The sequence below is a fragment of the Microtus ochrogaster genome, chromosome 7, assembly GCF_000317375.1.
Source record: "Microtus ochrogaster isolate Prairie Vole_2 chromosome 7, MicOch1.0, whole genome shotgun sequence".
Taxonomy (NCBI): Eukaryota; Metazoa; Chordata; class Mammalia; order Rodentia; family Cricetidae; genus Microtus; species Microtus ochrogaster.
This window is the reverse complement of record NC_022014.1, coordinates 53757105-53777180: the sequence shown is the minus strand read 5'-3', so window position 1 is coordinate 53777180 and position 20076 is coordinate 53757105. Positions and strand designations below refer to the sequence as shown.

Here is a 20076-nt window from a genome sequence, read left to right as displayed (position 1 = left end):
CTCACACTCTTCCCCAATGTTCTGGTCTCCTACCATGAAGGACCAACAATCTCAGAGCAAGCCATACTGGCCAGGGGGAATTTAACACCAGAGTTTCTTGGTCCTATTTCTAGCAAGAGTTACTGGCTTTCCATTTATGGTAGATGGCTACAGCTCCCCTCTAAAAGTAACGGAACTGTCTCCGTAAGTGCGTGTGAGGAGCCAGGCTGTGCTGGGAATATATAGTAAGGCAGTCTGTGGGCAGAGAAAAGCTCTGATGGGGTGTGGAGAGCTGGGAACGGGCTGGTCCTGAGTTCACCAACTTCCCTGCCATTCTCTCTGCATCTGAAGCTCTGTAGTTCACAGCCCAGTGGATGGCATTTCTAAAGTCAGAAGCACTCCCCTGCCTCTTCTAGGCCCGTGGGTGGTCTGCAGTGACCTGGGGGTGACTGAAAAAAAAATCTAAAGAAAAGGCCCAAGTGGGACTAAGGCCGTTTCCCTGCAGGGGGGTTGAGAAAGACACGTCAGCCGGATGGTGCTGATTATTCATTAGCAACGTCTGCATGGGGGCAGGCTACAATCCAGCTGCACGGAGAGATCCGACCCTCATACTACTGCAGATGAACTTCCACGGAAGGGAATTGTCTTCTACGTTCTCTGAGATAACCTTTGGGCTCTCCAGACAATAGCTTGTTCAGAGAAGTGTCAATGTGAAGAACTCTTAGGCCGGCTGTCAAATTGGCCTACAAGAAGCCCTGGGATCCAGCAGAGGCCAAGTGGGTGGGCCTCTGGACTGTATACCCTGGTTTCCAAACCACACGCCGCTTTTAGTCCTTCTATATGTAGGAGAGGGTGTAACCAGCCTTCTGCAGACCAAACCATTCCGTGGAGCCTGCAGACAGGGCCTCAGCTCTTGGCAGACAGCAAGGGCTTCCAAGACTTTAACAGAGGAAAACCCTGCTTTAGGATAACCTTTATTTTATAGTTAGGGAAAGTTGGAGGGAGTTGCCACGTAGTCTATGGGGAGGAGGGTGGGAACCAGAAGCCAGGGCTCCCTTTGGCAGGCGTTAGGGCAGGGGTCTTCCCTTTAGAATGCTGCTCTTGATCCCAGAGAAGAATACAGCTCTTTGGGGGAGGCTTGGGGGTGGGGTGGGTGCATGCAGAGGGCATTAGAGCATCATTGAGAGGCTGTGGCTTCTGTTCACAGGCCATGGCTAGTCCAGAGAGCCATCAGACCAGAGTGACTAACGCAGCCCTACTCTGCCACCAATGCAAGCCCCAAAGTGACTCTGCTAAGCGATTCCAGGCTGAGGAAGGCAGCTGGGGAAAGGACAGTGCTGCAGTCAGATGGAGGAGGGAGTCCGGGTTTCTACTGCGTGGCGGGATGACTATGATGTCATTTTGGATTTTGAAACAGCAAGAAGAAAGGCTATGGGTAGATACAGAAAAATAAACATTTAAGGCAACAGATACACTGATGACCAATGTGATCAGAAGACAATGTGCCCAAGAACCCAACATCACACTGGGCTCCAGAAATTATCAATAAAAAGCTGTTTAAAGTGAGTCAGATAAACCTATTTCCTGTTACGGAGCATCTAGGGATATGTTTAAGGCGTCCACAGATCTCAGGCATCAAAAATCATCTCTAGCTAGGCATGGGGGTGCACACCTTTAACCCCAGCACCTGGGAGGCAGAGATAGGTGGATCTCTCTGAGTTCAAGGTCAGCCTGGTCTACAGAGTGAGTTCTAAGACAGCCAGGGCTACATATAGGTATCATGTCTCAAAAACAGCAAAAGTCATCTCTAAAATGTAGGTGGGTTCCCCTTGAAGCTCCCACCCGGCTGTGTTTCCAAGCTGAGAGAGCCAGCAAGGAGCCAGACTGCGATCCTGCCTCTGGCAGTGTGCCGCCCTGGCCACGAGGCCCAACGTGGACAGCAGAGCCAGGGGTGAGGGTGAGGGGTCTGACAGAGACGGGGTGGGAGAGAGAAGAAACAGGGAGGGGAGAGGAGAGGTAAAGGAGAAAGAAAATGGGGCTGGGGGAAGCATGTAGCGGACCACGGGTGCAGGGGAGTGAGGTAGCTGCAGCTGGCCTCATCTGGGCCTGAACTAATAGGAAACACGATTCCACAGCTCCTCCCGGAGACCCTGGGTTCCCTTTGGTTGCGATCTGCCAACTCTCCAGCTGTCGGCCCAACATCTGGTCTATGTAGGTCAGCGCCTCCAGCCTCTTTCTGAAACTGCAACACGCTGCAGTTTGTTTGATTTCCCCACACCCCACGGCAGCCCTGCCACAGGAAGTGCTGAAAAATGTGGATTTCTCTTAAATAAAAACATATTCAATTTATTCCTGGATAGGAATGCTGCCAAGCTTCATGATACACTGGGTGCTAGTGGGCAGTGCTGGGTGCTAACAGGGAACACTGGGTGCTAGGAGGGAAAGCTGGGTACTCGGTGGGAGTACTAGGACAATAGAGGTGGGCAAGCCAAGGCGCAGGCAGGACCGGCAGCTCTGGCCCTGGATCTGGGCCTGTTTACTCTCATGTACCACCAGGCCCAGCGCTCACAGATCACCTGCCAGGAAGGTGGGGTCACCCTGGGGTGAGAGTGCAGGAGGAAACCATACATACTTGAGATCAACCAGTGGGAGGACACGTTAGCTTCACCCCAACCTACGTCCCTCTCAAGTCCCTGCTCCCAGTTCTCCGGGCCCCAAGCCAGAGTTTTCCTGTCCCCAAGTCAGCAGCAGGAATCACTAAAATCAGTGGCACCCTGCAGCAAGAGACAAAGAGACACCGGAGATGGCAGGCAGCCAATTTCTCTCCCTCCCTCCCTCTCTCTCTTTTCCATTTTTTTTTCCAATTAGGCGAATGGCTGGAATGGGGCCCAGACACAAGAGTCCACAGTGCCCTGCACCAGTTAGGACGCGCCAGAGTTAGGGCTGCGTCCTAGCTGTCTCTGTCCGCTCTGCACATGGCAAGGCAGGGGCTGGTGGCTGAGGGCTGTGATTATACCTGGATGCAGGTGTGCGGCCAGGAGGCTGGCAGGAGGTGGAGATGACTCTAAAGGGACAGTTGGGCCCTTTGTCCGACGTGCTACTCAGCTTCGACTACTCACAAGGCAGACACACACAGACCCGCTCTGAACCAACCAGGGCCGTAGCCATGCAGAGCAGAGGATGTCACATGCATGTAAGGACCTCAGCCAGGAGCACGAGACTGTCTCTCTCATGGGAGGGGGGACTTTCTCTGCCTTCTCTTGTCCTCTTATTAAGTCACCTCCCATTGGAGCCTCAACAGACAGCCTGCATCTGAGCTGGCCAGTGTTCTCTGGGCTCCCTAGATGCCAGAGCCACCCTCTCAGCAAGACACCAGAGAACACCAAGTCATGTGCCCAGCTATCACTCACCCTCACAGGACCCTCCAGCAGCAGGGCCAGCCTGTCTTACTGCTGTTCCGCCAGGGCCTGGGTACAGTGGGCTTTTGAAACATCCAATAAAAAGAGAAAAAGAAAAGCCCAAACGGTCAAAGATCACAGTGACCTTTCTCAGTTACAGTGCTCCCGAAATGGACAAATGAACAGCTCAGTTGCCAAGAGGAACAGGAACAGAGCTGCTTTGTGACGAAAATGTTGCCATAGGCTGAGCTTGGAGGAGACCCTCACTCTGCTAGCTGCTCCAGCCGCTCTAAGCAGCAGTGGATGTATGATGTCACCGGGTCACAGAAGCTTCATAGGAGCTTCGTCCCATTGCTGAGACGTCTCAGGTGTTCCTTGGGAGAACTAGACTGTCCAATGCCCTGTCTGTAGCAGCCTATAAGAGCTCAGAACATTAGACCAGCCAGGTGTGGTGGCTCACGCCTTAAACCACAGTACTCAGGAGGCAGAGGCAGGTGGATTTCTGTGAGTTTGAAGCCAGCCTGGTCTATGTAGCAAGTTTCAAGCTAGTCAATAGTGTACAGAGAGACTTTATCTCAAAAATAAAAGGAACATTAGATCGAAAAAGTTATCTGTTCTGTTTTGTGATCTTATGTAGACCAGGCTGGCCTTGAACTCCTGATTCTCCCTCCTTCCTCTACTCTGCTGAGTACTAGGTTTATAGATACAAACCTGCCGGGGGTTAGAGGAGCCCAATAGTGCTTGTCCTCTGTCTGGTCATAGTCAGCACCCAGACCTGGCAATTAACAAGTCAGGGTTGGAGCTCACAGCATGACGTGTTCCTTCCCCTGGGCACACTTGTGATGAAAGCCCCATCAGCAGAAGTTGGAGCGTTGGTGAGCAGGGAAGCCAACCCTCGGGTCCTTGTGCACGGGCACGCCTGGGGCTATTCACACGTTGACCCATGTCCCCTCATGTTAGGAGGACATTCAGGGCCAAAGGCTGGAGCTGCTACTGGACTACTCAGGCAAAGCACGCTGCTCGCAGACCAAGGTCCTGGAGGATGGAAACACCACTGGCCTGGGCCTGTGGCTCCAGCTGAGCCTTGGCTGCCAACTCACACACTTCTGCACACATCTGGCCCGAGCGGCATGGGAACTTTCAAATGGCAAGTAGCAGTGCTGGCGCCAAAGCTCAGGCTCAGGACACCAACCTGCAGGCTGGCTTTCTAGGAACAACTCCAGGGCAGGCACTCAGGGCTTGTTGAGATCTTGAAGACTGCCAGGCCTTAGGAGTGCCTGGGCAATGTGAGAGGGGTTGAAAACAGTTGGGGCTGCCCTGTGTTGACAGGGTTGCCCAGGGCCATGGAGCTGATGACAACACTCGCTAGGTGTGCCACACGGCTACTTCCTTTATGATATGCCACTGGTTTTTAACTCATAGAGGGTCAATAGTTCACCCAAGGTCACACAGCCACCTGTGACAGAGCTGGGAATGGGACTCAGCCTGTGTGATGTAGGAACCAAAGCCCATGGAATGTGGTCAGACACCTAAAGGGCCTAGAACAGTACCCAGCACCCAGCGGTTGCTTAGTAGAGATCTTAGTAAGGTTTCTTCATGGGCCACAGGCCATCTGGGTACCCTGTAGAACACAAGGGGGCTAGCTCTGCTAGTGGCCCCTGGGGACACTTTCCAGTTCAGAAACAATTGCTCTAGGTCTTAAGGGGTGATGGTGTCTTCTGACAACCACACTAATGATCCATTCCTCTAGGAAACCAACCTCGTGCGGTGGAACATATGATCTGCCCCATTTTGTAGCACACAAAAATGACGTTCAGAGAGGCCACAACACCACTCGTCCAAAGTCACCCAGGAACTGAGTAGGGATGTGCCAGAACAAGGGTCTGGATCCCTTCAAAACAGAAAAGCAGAGTCATATCGCAGTGAGGGACCGCCTCACCCCAGCCAGGCAGGCGACTACCAGAGAGACAAGAGATCACAAATGCTGGCAAGATGCCCAAGGAGAAGGCTCCTGCCTGGCTCATGGGGATGTGAGCTAGTACCAGACTGTGGAAAACAGCATGGAGGTTCCTCCACACTCCAGAGCTAGAACTATCATCATACCACCCAGAAGCCTGCTCCTGGAGACACCGCCAGAGGAAGTGAAAGCAGTATGTGGAAGAAATAGCTGGACCCCCACGCTCACTGCAGTACTGCTGACGACACCCCAGAAACAGCTCTGTAGCAGATGAAGAAACAGCTGAGAAAGTGTGGTCCATGTACACCTGGCTAGACAAAGAATGTGGCAACTCTGATGGAGCCAACGACATTATGCTGTGTGAATTAGTTAAGGCACAGGCAATTGGGCCACGATTTTACTTGTGCGGTGTCTTAGGGTTTCTATCACTGTGATGAAACACCATGATCAAAGCAACTTGGGAAGGAAAAGCTTTATTTCAGCTTATGCTGCCAGGTAATAGTCCACTGCCGAGGGAAGTCAGGACAGGCACTCAAGCAGGGCAGGAACCTGGAGGCAGGAGATGATGTAGTGGCCATGGAGGAGTGCTGCTTACTGGCCTGCTCATTGTGGTTTGTTTAGCCTGCTTTCTTATAGAACTCAGGACCACCTTGTCCAGGGATGGCACCACCTACCATGGGCTGGGCCCTTTCCCATCAATCATTAACTAAAGAAAAAGTCCTACAGGCTTGCCTACAGCCCGATCTTAAGGAGGCATTTTCTCAATTGAGGCTCCCCCTTCTCAGATGACTCTAACCTGTGTCAAGTTGACATGAAACTAGCCAGTGTACACAGAGAAGCTAAAAACTGTGGACCTCACGGATGGAGGTGGCCAGAGGCTGGGAGGACTAGAGACGGGATGGTTACTGGGGAGATAGGATACAATTAGACAGGAGGGCGGGTGTCCAATATTCTACAGTGCCACAGGGCAACCATGGTGGGTGGCAGTTAACTGTATGCTTTGAAGAAGTTACAAGAGAGGATTTGGGACATTCCCACACAGCAATGATGACTTATCCGAGATGATGAACACAGCAGTAGCCTGATCTGGCCATCACACACACGCATGCTCAGATGTCAGCGTGTACCCCATGAACATGTGTGACCATTACATGTCAATCTAATGAAGAATACTGAAACAAAACAAAACCCTGCCTCTAGCACTTGGCCAGATGATGTGGAGTTGACTGTAGGAGGTGAATGACATCGCCATGGAAGATGGGCACGGCGCTGGTGAACAGGTGTGGGCTGCAGGACTAACGGCCAGAGAAAATGAACCAGCCATGGCCTGACCGTGTCTGCTGTCCTTGGTCGTTTCCAAGAGTGATCTCTCTGCGTAGGGCATACTGGCAGGGGTGGTAACCACAGCATTAGGGATGCTGAAGCAGAAGGAGAATTAATTCCAGGTCAGTCCAGGCTACACAGTGAGTTTCAGGCCAACCCGAGTTATATAAAAAGACTATCTCAAAAATGGCCGCCCGGTAAACATGGCAGGTCTTAAGATAGCAGAATTCCACACTTGCCGGTCCCCTCACCCTGTGTGTCCAACTCCTGCCCTTTGGCCATCCAGCTGTGTGTCTTGGGCAAGTCCCCCCTCAGCCTTTATTCTCCCTCTGTAACACAAGGTGACATCTAGCCAACTGCATGCACAGTGCCAGCACCCATGTGGCGCCCAATGGGGTTGGTTATGGCCCCGATCCACTCCAGCTATCTGGGTGAACCTGGAAGTCCACAGAACTGAGTCCAGAAACCCCCATCCTGTCAGGAGCCTGGCACTTCCCACAACAAGAAGGGCAATGGGAACTGATGAGGGTGTCAGCTGAGAGATGCAGGCTAGGGTGGCAGGAAAGGCAAACAAAGAAGCCTGCTGCTCATGGACGAGTTGGCCATCCCCTCCACGACATGGCTTCCTTCACCTGGGCCCAGCCTGCTCTCCACCGTTGGTCAACCAGACAAGGCCTTCCTAAAACAGAGCTGCGATTTGTTCCCCAAGCATTCCTGTGTTTTGTCTCCAGTTTGCCACGTGGGACCTTTAAGAAGTGGGGCACAGTTCCAGGTGATGGGTCTCTAGGGGATTATGTGGTTCTGCCAGGACTCCATTAATTCTATAGAAGCAGACAGTTGTAAAAGGCCAATTGCTGTTCTCTGGCATCCTTTCCTACCCCCGTGATAGCTCCTGACATCTATGAGGACAGCTGAGGGCTCTCACCACTGCTGCCCTACGATCTGGACGTTTTGTGTTTTGACACCTGTGAGCTAAAGAAATGTTTAAGTTCCTCGACCTCTGGCATTTTGTGACAGAAATAGAAAACTGACTAATGCATCCAGCACTTAAGCTAATTCCTCTCCTTTCTAGGGCCCCTTCATGGCTCCTTCTAAAGAAAAACCAGCAAATACCATGGGTTTGTATTTAATGAGCACGATTCTAGCGTGGGGCAGATGGGCGAAGGAGCATGGCGGCACAAACACAACTTCCACCTCAGACATACCCGGAAGTCTCTTTTCCTGCATCAAATATAAGTGGTTCTCATAGGCCAGGTTCTGTGAGTACGACTGGTCACCTGTGTCCACCCTTGCTGGCTCAGGACCTGATGGATGCGGATGCTCCCATTCCAGTTAGGGCTCTGTGTGGACTCCCACGTCACCCTACACTGTCCTCTCCTCTTTAGGGAAAACTGGATAATACACAAAAACAAGACAGCTTCATGTGACTGCTGACTAAATGCCACAGTCCGTGTCTCCGCAGCTCTGCTCTGTTCTGCCCTGCAGGGAGGTCCCCGGGCTACAGCTCCTGTTTTGCAATGAGGATGGTATGTGGGGAGGGTAAGGAACTCGCTCCGTCCAGACAGCAACAAGCAGACCTAGGAACTGCAGAGTCTGAGGCCTTAAAGCCATCCACATTCCCACCCAAGAGACGATGCTCTTGGCACACTCCCCAGACCCTAGGTCTGTACACAAACACTTTGCTAATGAAGATCACACCGTATCTGGCCATCCCTCTCTGTCCTCAAGGCGTGGCTCTGGGTTCCGTCCAGACCCTCCCATCCACTTCAGGCCATCTCTAGAAGGCTTAAACACCTAACACGACACGCACACAATGTAAACAGCTGCCGTACACGTTCAGTACATACACGACACGGCCATCTCAGGCCTAACCACACAGACACAACCATCTCAGGCCTAACCACACAGACACACAGACACGACCATCGCAGGCCTAACAACACAGACATGACCATATCAGGCCTAATCACACAGACATGACCATCTCAGGCCTAACTACACACATATGACCATCTCAGGCCTAACTACACAGACACAGCCATCTCAGGCCTAACAACACAAAACACTCCAGCAACAGGTAAATCCTCCCCCAATATTTTCTTTTTTTTCCCCTTCAACATTCCCAGACTATGGTTGGTTCCAGCCTGTGCACAGACTGTAGGCACAGAGGCCGACTGGATGACTTATGTTTTTAATTTGTCTTGTTTGGTGAACATCTCTCCATTTCACTAAACAAGATTGGAACAAACCTCGTTTAAAAGATCCTTGGTCCATGGCGACACAGTATTTCACATTCTTTCCCAGTAGTAGATACTTAAGCTATTTTGAATAGTTTTAATACTGATATCTTAACCTGCCAGTCCTCACAGAAGCTGATTAATCTGAACTTTAGTGACCTGGACCCTCACCCATCTAGAACATGGACGTGTGTGCAACCATTCCTGACTGGTTGTGTACTTGAGGCTGCTGGTTAAAATCCCCGAGGCTTGGATCCCAGCACTTGGGAGGCAGACAGCCAGGCTTCATGGTGAGACCCCGTCTTAAAAGAAGATACAGACGCACAGAGACAAGTCACATCGCTGATTCGAAAGCTGACCGTGGAGGTAAAGGCTTAAGAGGGAACTGGCTGCGGGCAGAACTCTAGTTACTATGCCTGCTGCTCTCACGCAATGTCCTCAAACACAATGTTTATCCTTAAAAAGAAAATAGGGAACCATTCGTTCAGCACTTCTGTGTGCCAGGAAGTGAACAAAATCCTCTCTGTGACTAAGCCACCTCAGTCATTAGCCTACCCTCATTTCCCAGAAGAAAGAATGGGCACAGAGAGGCTAAGCCACTAACTGCAGGCCACAGAGCCAGGCCACCTCCAAGCCACCTGGCTACCAACCTCTGAGCATTCTACGCAGGGACGTTCGTTCTTCTGGGGAGCCCTTTTGGCAATCTCATGTAATTCACTACTCCATCTGAAAATGATTTAAAAATCCATAAAATACATAGGATTTTGAATGAAACTAAGTCAAACTCCATTTATTAAATTGAAAAGCAAAATTGTGAATAGCCATGTTTATTAACTTTTTTAAAAAAAAATCTCAATAAATCATGTGATACCATGATTTTAAGCAGTGATGAGGACCAGAGAATTATTTTAAAATATGCAGAAAAAAATTAGCAAATTTATCTGAAAATATAGTCACATCAGGACAGAATGGAAGGCATTCTCAAAGAGGTCAGGGCAGAATGGAAGGCATTCTCAAAGAGGTGTGAAAACTGAGACCTAGCCCTTTTCTAAGTCCTAGGCCCATGCAGAAGGCCCTCTGCTAGATGGCACTGGCTCCCCAGTCCCCAAGCGTCCATCTGCATTTGGCTTCCCTCACAGGGACTGGGGTGCCCTGTCCCTCCACCCTCTTCATCACCCCCTTTAAGGACAGCCCTATGTCAGCTCATCACTGCTTCTCTCTCTGGCCCTGATCCACAGCTGGCTCCAGGCAGACATTAAGCCACATCTGTGGAACTGACTGGAAGCCAAGGGTGGCCCAAAGCCACAGCTGCTGATTCACACCCTGGCCCGAGAGGAGGAAACAGTGACGCCACCTCATGGGTTCTGGCTGGTGGGCCAGCGCTGTGGGCGGAGGTTCGTGTGATTCTGCTTCACTAGGCAGAACTGAGCACGCCAACCCTGTGGACTCTCGGGCAGCTTCCCTAGGGTGAGGGGTGGAGAGCTACTGCTTCCCACCACTTCAGTGTGGGAAGTGTGATCCTGAGCGAACTGCCTGGTCTTTCTAAGACCTTGGTCTCCACAGATGTGAAGCTGAAGAGGGCAGTCTCACACGTCCCTCGTGCACGGTGTCACCTGCCCAGTCCAAGCCTTCTCTTTCCAACCCCAGTGCCCTTTGACCTCGGCTGCCCACTACTTGAAGTAAGAGTAGGACTGTCAATGAGGATGTCCCACCTCCACCAGGAAGACGGCCAGGTCATCTGGCCAATTGGAGTCCCTCTTAAAGCTGTGGCATCTGGGGGTACTAATGTCACTCACACCCCATTTGCTCAGAGATGGGGAGCAGAGAGGTTCATCTGGTTCTGTACACTACTGTGTGGTTCAAGTTGGTCAGGCTTTGTGTGTGGTTTCTTGGTCACTTACTGAGGATCGATCAGCTTTTTAGTCTGGAACACTGTCTCACATGCTCAGTGGCATTAGGTCTGAGACCCTTGAGCACGTGAGAAACACTCAGGTCAATGAAAGTTACTGCCTGACATTATTATCATAATTAGCAATAAAAATATCATTAAATTCCGAAAGCAAAACAGACTGAGAGTTATTAGCACACTGCTCAAATGTCAGAATCCCAGTGGCTTTTACACTGTCCCCTGAAGAGCGAGTCTTGGCTCCACTGTCCACATGGGCTCTGCCCTTTTTCTGCTCCTGGGATGCAGGCAGGAGGCCCAAAGAACCATCTTCCCTCAGAGGATCAGCTTCTCTCTGAGGATCAGCTTCTCTCTAAAGATCAGCTTCCCTCCAAGGATCAGCTTTCCCTTCGAGGATCAACTCTCTGAGGATCAGTTTCCCTCCAAGAATCAGCTTCTCTCTGAGGATCAGCTTCTTTTTGTGGATCAGCTTCTGAGGATCAGTTTCCCTCTGAGGATCAGCTTCTCTCCGAGGATTAGCTTCTTTCTCCGCTCAGTGGCTTTCACTGTGCATATCGTCCATGCAGAGCACAGAAGCCCCACTTCCAGCCCACATCCATGGAACCAGATGCCCAGGTCTCTTAATTTCCTATCCATGGCTTCTACCTCCACTTCTCACATCACTTCTTCTTGCCCAGTCTCTGTCTGTCTTTGCTGTCAAACCTTTCGTACCCTTGTCCACTGGACATCACCCCTCTCATACTGGGTGATCAGCCTCAGGTTACCTCACCAGGGTTTACCTTCATGGAGTCCAGGGCCACAAGCAGCCCCAGGTGCTCTGTCTGTCTGCCCTCTTTCCTGGAGATCCTCTGCCTATATGGACACTGTCCCCGCATTTTCGGAGTACCTGGCCCCTGGGTGCCTTGTGTTTGTCCATGGATTCTCGGGACACAGTAGACTTCCCGGCAGGAGGAAGCTGGAGTGCTGTTTTCAGAGAGGAATCTCTGGCAACATCGTATGAAGCGCAGCGCCCAGTAGAACTTAATTTCAGCTAAGTGATGAATCACCGTTGAGTACCAGTACGGTCCAGATACTGCATACGCATTATCTGGAACACATATTGTACTGGGTGTACTGGGTTCTCATTTGCTCAGTCAGGATGGGCCGAGACAGGACTGCAGAGGCTGATGGTGGAGTTCAGCTCCCTCCACCCCCTCCTCTCTGTAGCTTGTCAAGAAAGCTTGGGCTAGCAAGCAAGAGGGAGGAGCCCCGCAGCTTGGGTATGGTGCAGCGGTCAGGTGAAACAGATGGCAGGATCCCAAAAGGGACAGAGTCCTGCGAGTAGGGGCAGCCACACCACTCATCCATAGCACCACTGCTGAGCTGCTGAGTCACCTGTTACTCTGTTCCAAACTGTGTCCCTATGTTTGACCAGGAGATAGGAATGCCAGCATGGTGCAGGGGCTGGTCAGTGTCACCACTCTGGGCTCTAAGAAAGGGACCACAGAACATGAGCTTTGGAACACTGTTCCAAGGATAGGTAAACTCCAAGGACAAACATCCCAGCATCTTGTGTCCCCAGACATCCTGCACAAAAGCTTTTGAAGCCTGGCAAAGCCACCAGCTTTAAAAAAGGGACATCTTAGGGGCAGCAGTAAGCAAAGAACAGTACCAGCTCAGAGTTCGGTTCCAGATGCCACGTGTGGCCATCTGAACAGGCCTCGTGTCCCCTCGGCCACCTCATTCCCCTTCCTGCAATGGCAGGGACACAAAGGGGAGGGGCAACCAAGTCCTGAGAAGGAAGACAATTCACCAGTTTCCCTCCAAGGAACAAGGAGGCTGTGTTGAAGAGGTTGCGTCAACTTGACACAAGCTGAAGTCATCTCAAGGAAGGAAGCTCATTGAGAAAATGACTCAAGATCCAGCTGTCAGGCATTTTCTTAATTAGTGATTGACGGGAGGTGGCCCTGTCCACTGTGGGTGGTGCCATTCCTGGGCTGGTGGTCCTGGGTTCTATACGAAAGCAGGCCGGGCAAGCCAAGAGGGACAAAGCCAGTGAGCAGCCCCCTCCATGCCTTCTGCATCAGCATCTGCCTCCAGATTCCTGCCTTGGCCTCCCGCAATGGACTGGGACTCAGGATACATAAGCCAAATAAACACTTTCCTCCCCAAAGGTCATGGTGTTTCATCATAGCAATAATAACCGTAACTAAGACAGATGGGTAATTTGCAAGCAGAGACCAGGCATCATGAATGGGGACGTGCAGCTCAACGGGAGGGTCCCCAGTCTGGTCCTTTCTGGTAGTGCAATAACTGGGCCACTTGCCAACTGTGGGCACCTGAGTTGGGGAGCCCTCAAACATACAAAATACCCCAGGAGCAGGGGTTGGAGCACACCTCTAACTGAAGGACTTTTCTGGCATCCTGTGACCTCAGGGAGCACACCAGAGTATCTGCAGGACTCCGGGCTGCATGAATCTGCACCCATCCTTAGTTGCAGGCACCATGAAGCACTGGACCCTCTGGGTGAAACACACTAGAGCCAGGAAATCAACGTGCCTGGTTGCCCTGTGGGATTTCACACACTCATAGCTTTTGCTTCTTCAGCTCATGGCTAGAAAGCCGCATGGAAGCCCGTCATGTGTGGCAGAAATGGAAAAAGAGTGTCTGTGGTCAGCAGAAGGCCATCTGAGGAGGCCTTGCTCTCAGAGGATGGGGGGGATCCAGAGGGACTTCATAGGCGGACAGCAGGATGTGGGAAGCTGCTGGAGCCACCTTGGCTCGGCGTGGCCTCTTTTTTGAAACAAGCAGTCATTCGTTTTTATTTTCACTAAAAACAGGGCCATGTGTATATTGCAGAACATTTGGAAAACATAAAAAAGCACCGACAAGCAAAAAAAGAAAAAAGTGCAACATATTTTATCGGCTCCATTTCTGGGTCTGTGATGGCCATTTCCACCCTTCACCGGCAATCTGCAGGAAGGGCCCGAGTATAAGCGCGTACCCACAGCCAGTCTGAATGTGATGCTCTGGCAGGAGCCAGGGACATCTACACCACCCTCCTGGAATTCTGCATGTACACGTCACGTGCATCCGATTCTCTACCGATGGGCATTTAAGCAGCCGCCAACCCTCAACTATGGTAAATAACAATATACATGGATGTTTCTAGTAAGGCTGCTCTTGTCAGGCCTGCACCAGGACCTGGGCCCACTGTCATACTCACGCGGGCCTCTTCAAACTGGAACTACTGACCACCCCACTTTATAGATGGGAACACTGAGTACAGAGAGGGTGAATGATCTGACTGTGGTCACAGAGTTGGTAAACAGCAGAGAAGAAATCTGAACCCACTGGTCTGGTGGGCCTGCTCCATCCACTAAGGGCACAGGTTTAAAGTCTGCACCCATTCACTGTTGCAACTGCTTGGAGCTATGCTAGTGCACCCAGAGTATGAGAGGAGTAGCTGGGGCACCTCCCTTGGAGCAGGCCTTCAGGAAGGGGAGGGCCTGTCGCCTGCACCCGGGGCTGAGGGGATTGGAGCAGTCAGCACAGTTGTCAAGGTCCCAGAAGAGCATCCTGAAGACATCTTACTTGCCACCTGCTCAGCACAGCTCCCTTCTGTGACAGGCACCTCACCTTTTTTTTTTTTTTCCTCAGCCTCAAGAAAGCAACAAACACTTTAAAAAAAGAAAAAGTTCTACTCAGGGGCTGGAGAGATGGCTCGGTAATTAAGAGCATTTGCTGCTCTTCCAGAGGACCCACGTGTGGTTCCCAGCACCCAGGCAACTGCAGCGCCAGAGGACTGAACATCCTCTTCTGGCCCTCGAAGGCATCAGCATATACATATCCACTCATTCAGACAAGCACATGCACACAGAGATAAAAATAAATCTCCTTTTCAAAATGCTGCAAGGGTGCTAGTGCTGTCTGACAGACACAGTGAGGGATAGAACCATCTGCAGAGGAGGCTGCAGGGGCTCTTCACGCTGCAGCATGGCACCCAGGCTGGGCAGGGGCCGCAGGAAAGAGCAGAAGTGTGAAGGAAGGGGCTACACATCTCAGCGGGGGATCCAGACCATGGCCAAGCTGTGGTTCTTTATGGCCACCACTAATGGCTGTCGTCAGGCTCAGCACTAAGGATCAGCATTTAAACCCACGTCATTCAGACACCCTGGGAAGTGCCACTGGCAGGCCTCCTGGCTCAGCAGTGTTGAGAACCAAAACCAGGCTTCACCACCACATGGCAGAGGTAAGCTGGGGAAATGCGCTAGTCGCTGGCAGTTTTCTCCAGCAGAATTCTAGCACCTTCGAATCCTCTCACTATCTTCTCAGGAGGCGCCACTTCGCTCACAAAGCCAGGAGCCAAGGTTGGGCGAGGCGGCCCTACTGCCACAAAGAACTTGTTGCATCCAGGCTACTTTGTCTCTAACATTCCCACTGGCTGCCCTGCTTTGAGGGTTTCCATAAAAGGGGCGGCAGAGGAGGGCGGCGGCTGTGGATATGCATGGGCGGCAGCAGATCTACACTCCACAGCTCAGCTCTGGGGACTGCCACACAACACAGAAGACAGCTCTGGCTTCACAGAGCACAGGCAGGATCCACACTGCCTCGGCAGCGACCGTCACTCCCAGGTTCCTGGTACCTGATCAGTTAAGGAGGGACACACACACAATCTCTCACTCTATGAGGATGATCCACTCAGAGTTTCTCTGGAGTAAGTGACAAGGGCTGGTGACTTGCATGGGGAAGAGAGAAGAACCTAGGATGACCCTGGCATCTCAGAAGAGGTGGCAACAGTGAGCCCCCTGATTTGTGGTGGGGATCCCAAGGCTGCCTCTATCTCCCAGACAAACACACCTAGCTCAGTTCCCATGCCGTCTCTCCCTGCTGAGTGACCTTACACACACACATTTTGGATTCTCTGAGTCTATGATCTCCTTGAAGGGAAACTGAGAACATTAATCTAACCACCTGCAAGATTAGTATCCCGGACGTATAAACCTTTCACATCAAGAGAAGATGAAAGGCAAAACAGACTGAGCCAGCAGCAAGGATAAACAGACAGTTCACAGAGGAGGGATCTCAGCTGGCCAATGAAGGCACAAAAGGCCACTTGGCCTCCTTAGCAGGCAGGGAAAGGCTAAGGAGCAGCATCACGGGATCCTACTGTGCAGCAAGCAGACTAACATCAACTGATCGAGGCCCAGAGCAGAGGGAATCCAGGGACATGGTTCCTGCGGTGACATGCAGGGCTGAACATAAGACCCAGCAGAGTTCTGGTGCTGGGACTAGACACAGGAACAGCTCCAACTGCTGGGAAGAACAGCCCTGAGTCCCCAGGAGAGGACCTCGAGGAGGGAGAGAAACAGCCACAAATGGAGTATACTATGCAGTGGTTAAAATGAACTGGGGCTTCTGAATTAACACAGATCTGAGCAGGGCAAGATTTTTATAGCTTCAAAGAATCAAAGACAAGAATTGATGGGCTAGCAGGTAAAACATGTAAAGGGCACGGAGGGGATACTGATGGCAAAAGGGGTGACAGAAATGTTCTAAAACTGGGGTGATGGCTAGTCAGACCTACACAGTTACTACACATGTCAGTGACCTCTATGGTTACAATAGGTCACCACAAGGGCAGCAAGTCTCTCAAACATTGAGCCACCTCGCCAGCCAGTGGATCTGTATTTTAAAAGTAAGTGGGGGCCAGGCACGGCAGACTTTAATTCCAGCACTCAGAAGGCAAAGGCAGGAGGATTTCTGTGAGTTCCAGGCCAGCCTGGTCTACATGGTTAGTTCCAGGCCAGCTTGGGCTACCAACTGAGAAGGTCATGGAGATGATAAATAACAGACACAGGGCAGTAGTTTGGGGAAAAGAAGTGACCAGAAGGGCACGTGGGGGCTCTGTCTCTGTGCTTATTTTAAATAAAAAGACAGAGAGGATTTGAGATGAATGCAGAACCTGGCAGAGACAGGAGTCTATGGACAAGGGTGGGCTTTGTTCCCCCTATGCCCCTAAGACACTGAAGTCACACGATGGGAGTCTACCACCCTCAAAGAACTGTCATGACCACGAAACCCACACCAGGGTTCCAACCTGGTCAGTACTGCTGTGGGGGCCCTCCTGTGCCCTTGATTGACCTCGTGTGTACTATCATGGGAGGGGATCGCAACACGCCCCCCCAGAGCCCACAGGTTGGTAAAAGACACTCTAGTAAGGAGGGTGGCCACAGTATCTCACCCTGAGAAGCCTCCTTCATTCGCTCTGAAGCCCAGACTCTGAGGAGACAAGCATAGCAGGGGCTACACACAGTGACATCGGCCTTGTCCACGGGTGAAGGTGGCCTTGTGGAGAGGCTGCTAACCTGATGTGGAGGTAGAGAGGGGGCCTGAGCCCCAGGCATTGTTGTCAACTGTGGCCTCAGAGCCTCTGATCCTTCGAGGCATGAAATCAGAGGGACACAGCAGCCAGGCCACTCCAAACTGATATGTATGTTGCTCTGTGGGTGCTGTGACAGGGGCAAGAGTACATGATGACACCCCTGTTAACATCCAGATATGGTCTGTCCACATCCAAGAGTTTTGTGTTGGGAGCTTGGTCTCCAGCCGTGGTGACATGAGAAATGGTGGGATCTAAGGGGCGGAGCCGAGAGAGAGGTAGTTAGGTCATTGGGTGCATGGCCTTAAATGAGATTAAGATAGTCCTCCTAGGACCTCAGTTCCCAAAGGGCTGGTTGTTACAAAGGAACATAGAGGCTCCTCCCCTCGTTCCTGGCTTCCAGTCTCTCTAAATATACAAATCTCACCATGATGCCACCTACAACTCTGTGAGGTAGACAAGAAGTCCAGGGGCCAAACTGATGAGGGAGCCCCAGCTTGGACATCCAGCTCCGCAGGCAGCTAAATAAACCTCTTTACTTTACAAAGTACTGCACCTCAGGTGCTTGGTTATACAATAACAAACAGACTAAGATGGGTCCCAAAGGGATATGGGACACTCAATACCTGGCCATATTTTTGGTTGCCACAACTGAGGAAAGGGGAGCTGCTGCATGGAGGGCGGAAGCTAGGTTACTTCAGCCAGGCTGCCAACACCCATTTCTAGATCCACCCCTTTCAGCATGTGGAGCTGGGGGACAGGTGACACAGTCCAGTCTGCTGCTGCAGGCTTTGGGACCCTGCCACCATAGCGCCAAATTATCCCCTCCTCTGGATGACTCAAGGTGCATCCAGCCCCACCCCCTTCCTCCTCTGGGGAATCAACGGCTGGATGGCTGGACGGCTGGACCGCAGAGAGAAGGCCCCTTGCCACAGCAGTGACTAAGCCGGCATTCAGAGGAACAAGTTCTCGGAACAAGCTCCCGCATGACTTCAGCACGTTTCCAATCAGAGAGACACGGTCACTACGGGGCTACAGTTAAGGAACCTCGTGTTGGTCACACGACTGCCCCCACTGGGAGGGGACACCACCATCCCATCTTTCAGATGAGGACACAGACTTCAGGAAGTAGCAGCAACCTGGGAATCTAAGAGCTGAGCCCACAGCAGGCTGCTACATAGACCTGGCTCAGTGGGCCCCTAACAACTAGTTGGAAGTTCGAGGGTACCCCTCAAAGCTTCAAATCGCTGGCAGGGAGGTGTGGGCCTGAGTGGATTCCCAGTTTTTGAAAGGACTTTGTGCAGGGTCTCTGTGGGCATATGGGGTCTGAGAAGAGGCATGGTTACAACTTTTTTGGTCCAGCAGGCCTGGACTCACACACCTGCTCTGTTCCTGACCGTTAGTTTTCTCGTCTGTGAAAAGGACTCGAGAAAACCACCACTACAGGTGTGTGAGAGCAGAAGACGGGATGATGATGCCAGCCCTCGGTGGCTGTAGCTATTCTGGTTTGGCGGGCTCACAGATCTGGTGGGTTCACAGATCTGGCGGCAGGCGGCATAGAGGATTCCAGATTTCCTCCAGTTGGTGTGTTACTGAAAACTGTCCCATACCCAAGAGGCAACTCAACAGGCTCCAACAAGAAACCAAGATTTGGCAGCATTCTAAACAGTTAAGGGGAAAAAAGGGGGTGGGGTATGGGGAAACCAAGACAATTTAGCTGAGCTCTGAAGCAGGGAAAACTTAGCTCTATTTAAAGATACCACAGGTCCAGGAAGCAGCCCCCGCTGGCTGGCCCAGGACTGAGTAACTGAATGCTTAGCCAATAACAATACATGGGAACACAGCACACCCTTTTTTGTAGAGTGCAGTGGATTCTCGGCCATCTCCTTCCAGAATTTTATGAACGACTTATGGAAGGCATGTATATCTGTCTGCTTTGTAAGAATGACTCTCTTAAACAAACAGACCCGAAGGGGCTTCCAGGGAGGCCCCTGGCCAGCCTTTCTCCAGCCAACGCCCTTTTCTAGTCATTGTTCCACACTTCTTTGTTAGAATTTTTTTCCCCCTCCCTCTTGCTTTTTTCCTTCCCGGTTAACTTCTCCAAGGCTGCCACAGCCAGCTTCTTCCAGGCAGGGACACCATCCCCCTTCACTCTTGAAGTCCCCAGGGCCTCCTCTGGATCCACTGTCCTATTACCCAGAATCTTTGAGATGGAACCTCGGCCACTTCAATCGCAGACAAGGTCCCTAAGCAGCCCTGGACGCCACTTCCCACCTGCGGGTCATCGTGGGCCGGGCCCACGGTCCACGTTCTAGAACCCTCAGCCTTCCCATCTGCAAAATGACGCCGGAGACCCATTTCCTCCATGCCTTGCCAGCTCCAAACAAAATTCTCATTTCACAGAAGGGGGTACTCCTGGGGAAACTTTACCACATTGTTAAACGGAAGTTACTGGAGAGGGGCACTCAAATGACCCATGCCCAGAAGGACGAGGGGCTTGGTTGGCTGGTACCACGAGGCTGGGTCTCTCTCCTGGTTTGTCTGCGTCTCCAGCTGCGGCTGCGGCCAGACTTTTGCACGGGTGGGCAGGGCGGGGGCTCGCGAAGAGATGGCGGGGAGGGCGCGGGGGCCCGGGACGCTCGGGGAGATGGCGGGGAGGGCGCGGGGACCAGGGGCGCGTGGGGAGACAGACGGCAGGGAGGGCGCGGGGCACAAGTTCTGCGCGGGGCTGGGGTCGCCGCGTGGCGCGGGCGCAGACTCACATAATGCTTGTTGGGCACGCGCCGCTTCTGCACGTCCAGCACCTTCACCTCCACGATGCTGCGCCGCGGCGGCATGGCCGTTTTCCGCGCCCAGCGCCGTGCGGGCCGGACCGGGCCGAAGCGATCCGAGTCGCCGAGCACTAACCGCCGCTG

The 20076-nt window shown here is 52.1% G+C and overlaps 1 protein-coding gene across 3 annotated transcripts in view; it reads right to left on the bottom strand.

The window, feature by feature from the left end:
- The window catches only part of Sh3pxd2b (SH3 and PX domains 2B), an 85000-nt gene extending 64938 nt beyond the window's left edge, over positions 1–20062 (bottom strand). For all 3 annotated transcript variants that reach the window (XM_026780326.1, XM_026780327.1, XM_005350365.2), the window contains exon 1: positions 19924–20062. In XM_026780326.1, coding sequence (XP_026636127.1) covers positions 19924–19998 — 75 coding nt within the window. In that variant the 5' untranslated portion in view covers positions 19999–20062. The remainder of the gene's footprint in view (positions 1–19923) is intronic.
- Between the last annotated feature and the right edge of the window lie 14 nt (positions 20063–20076).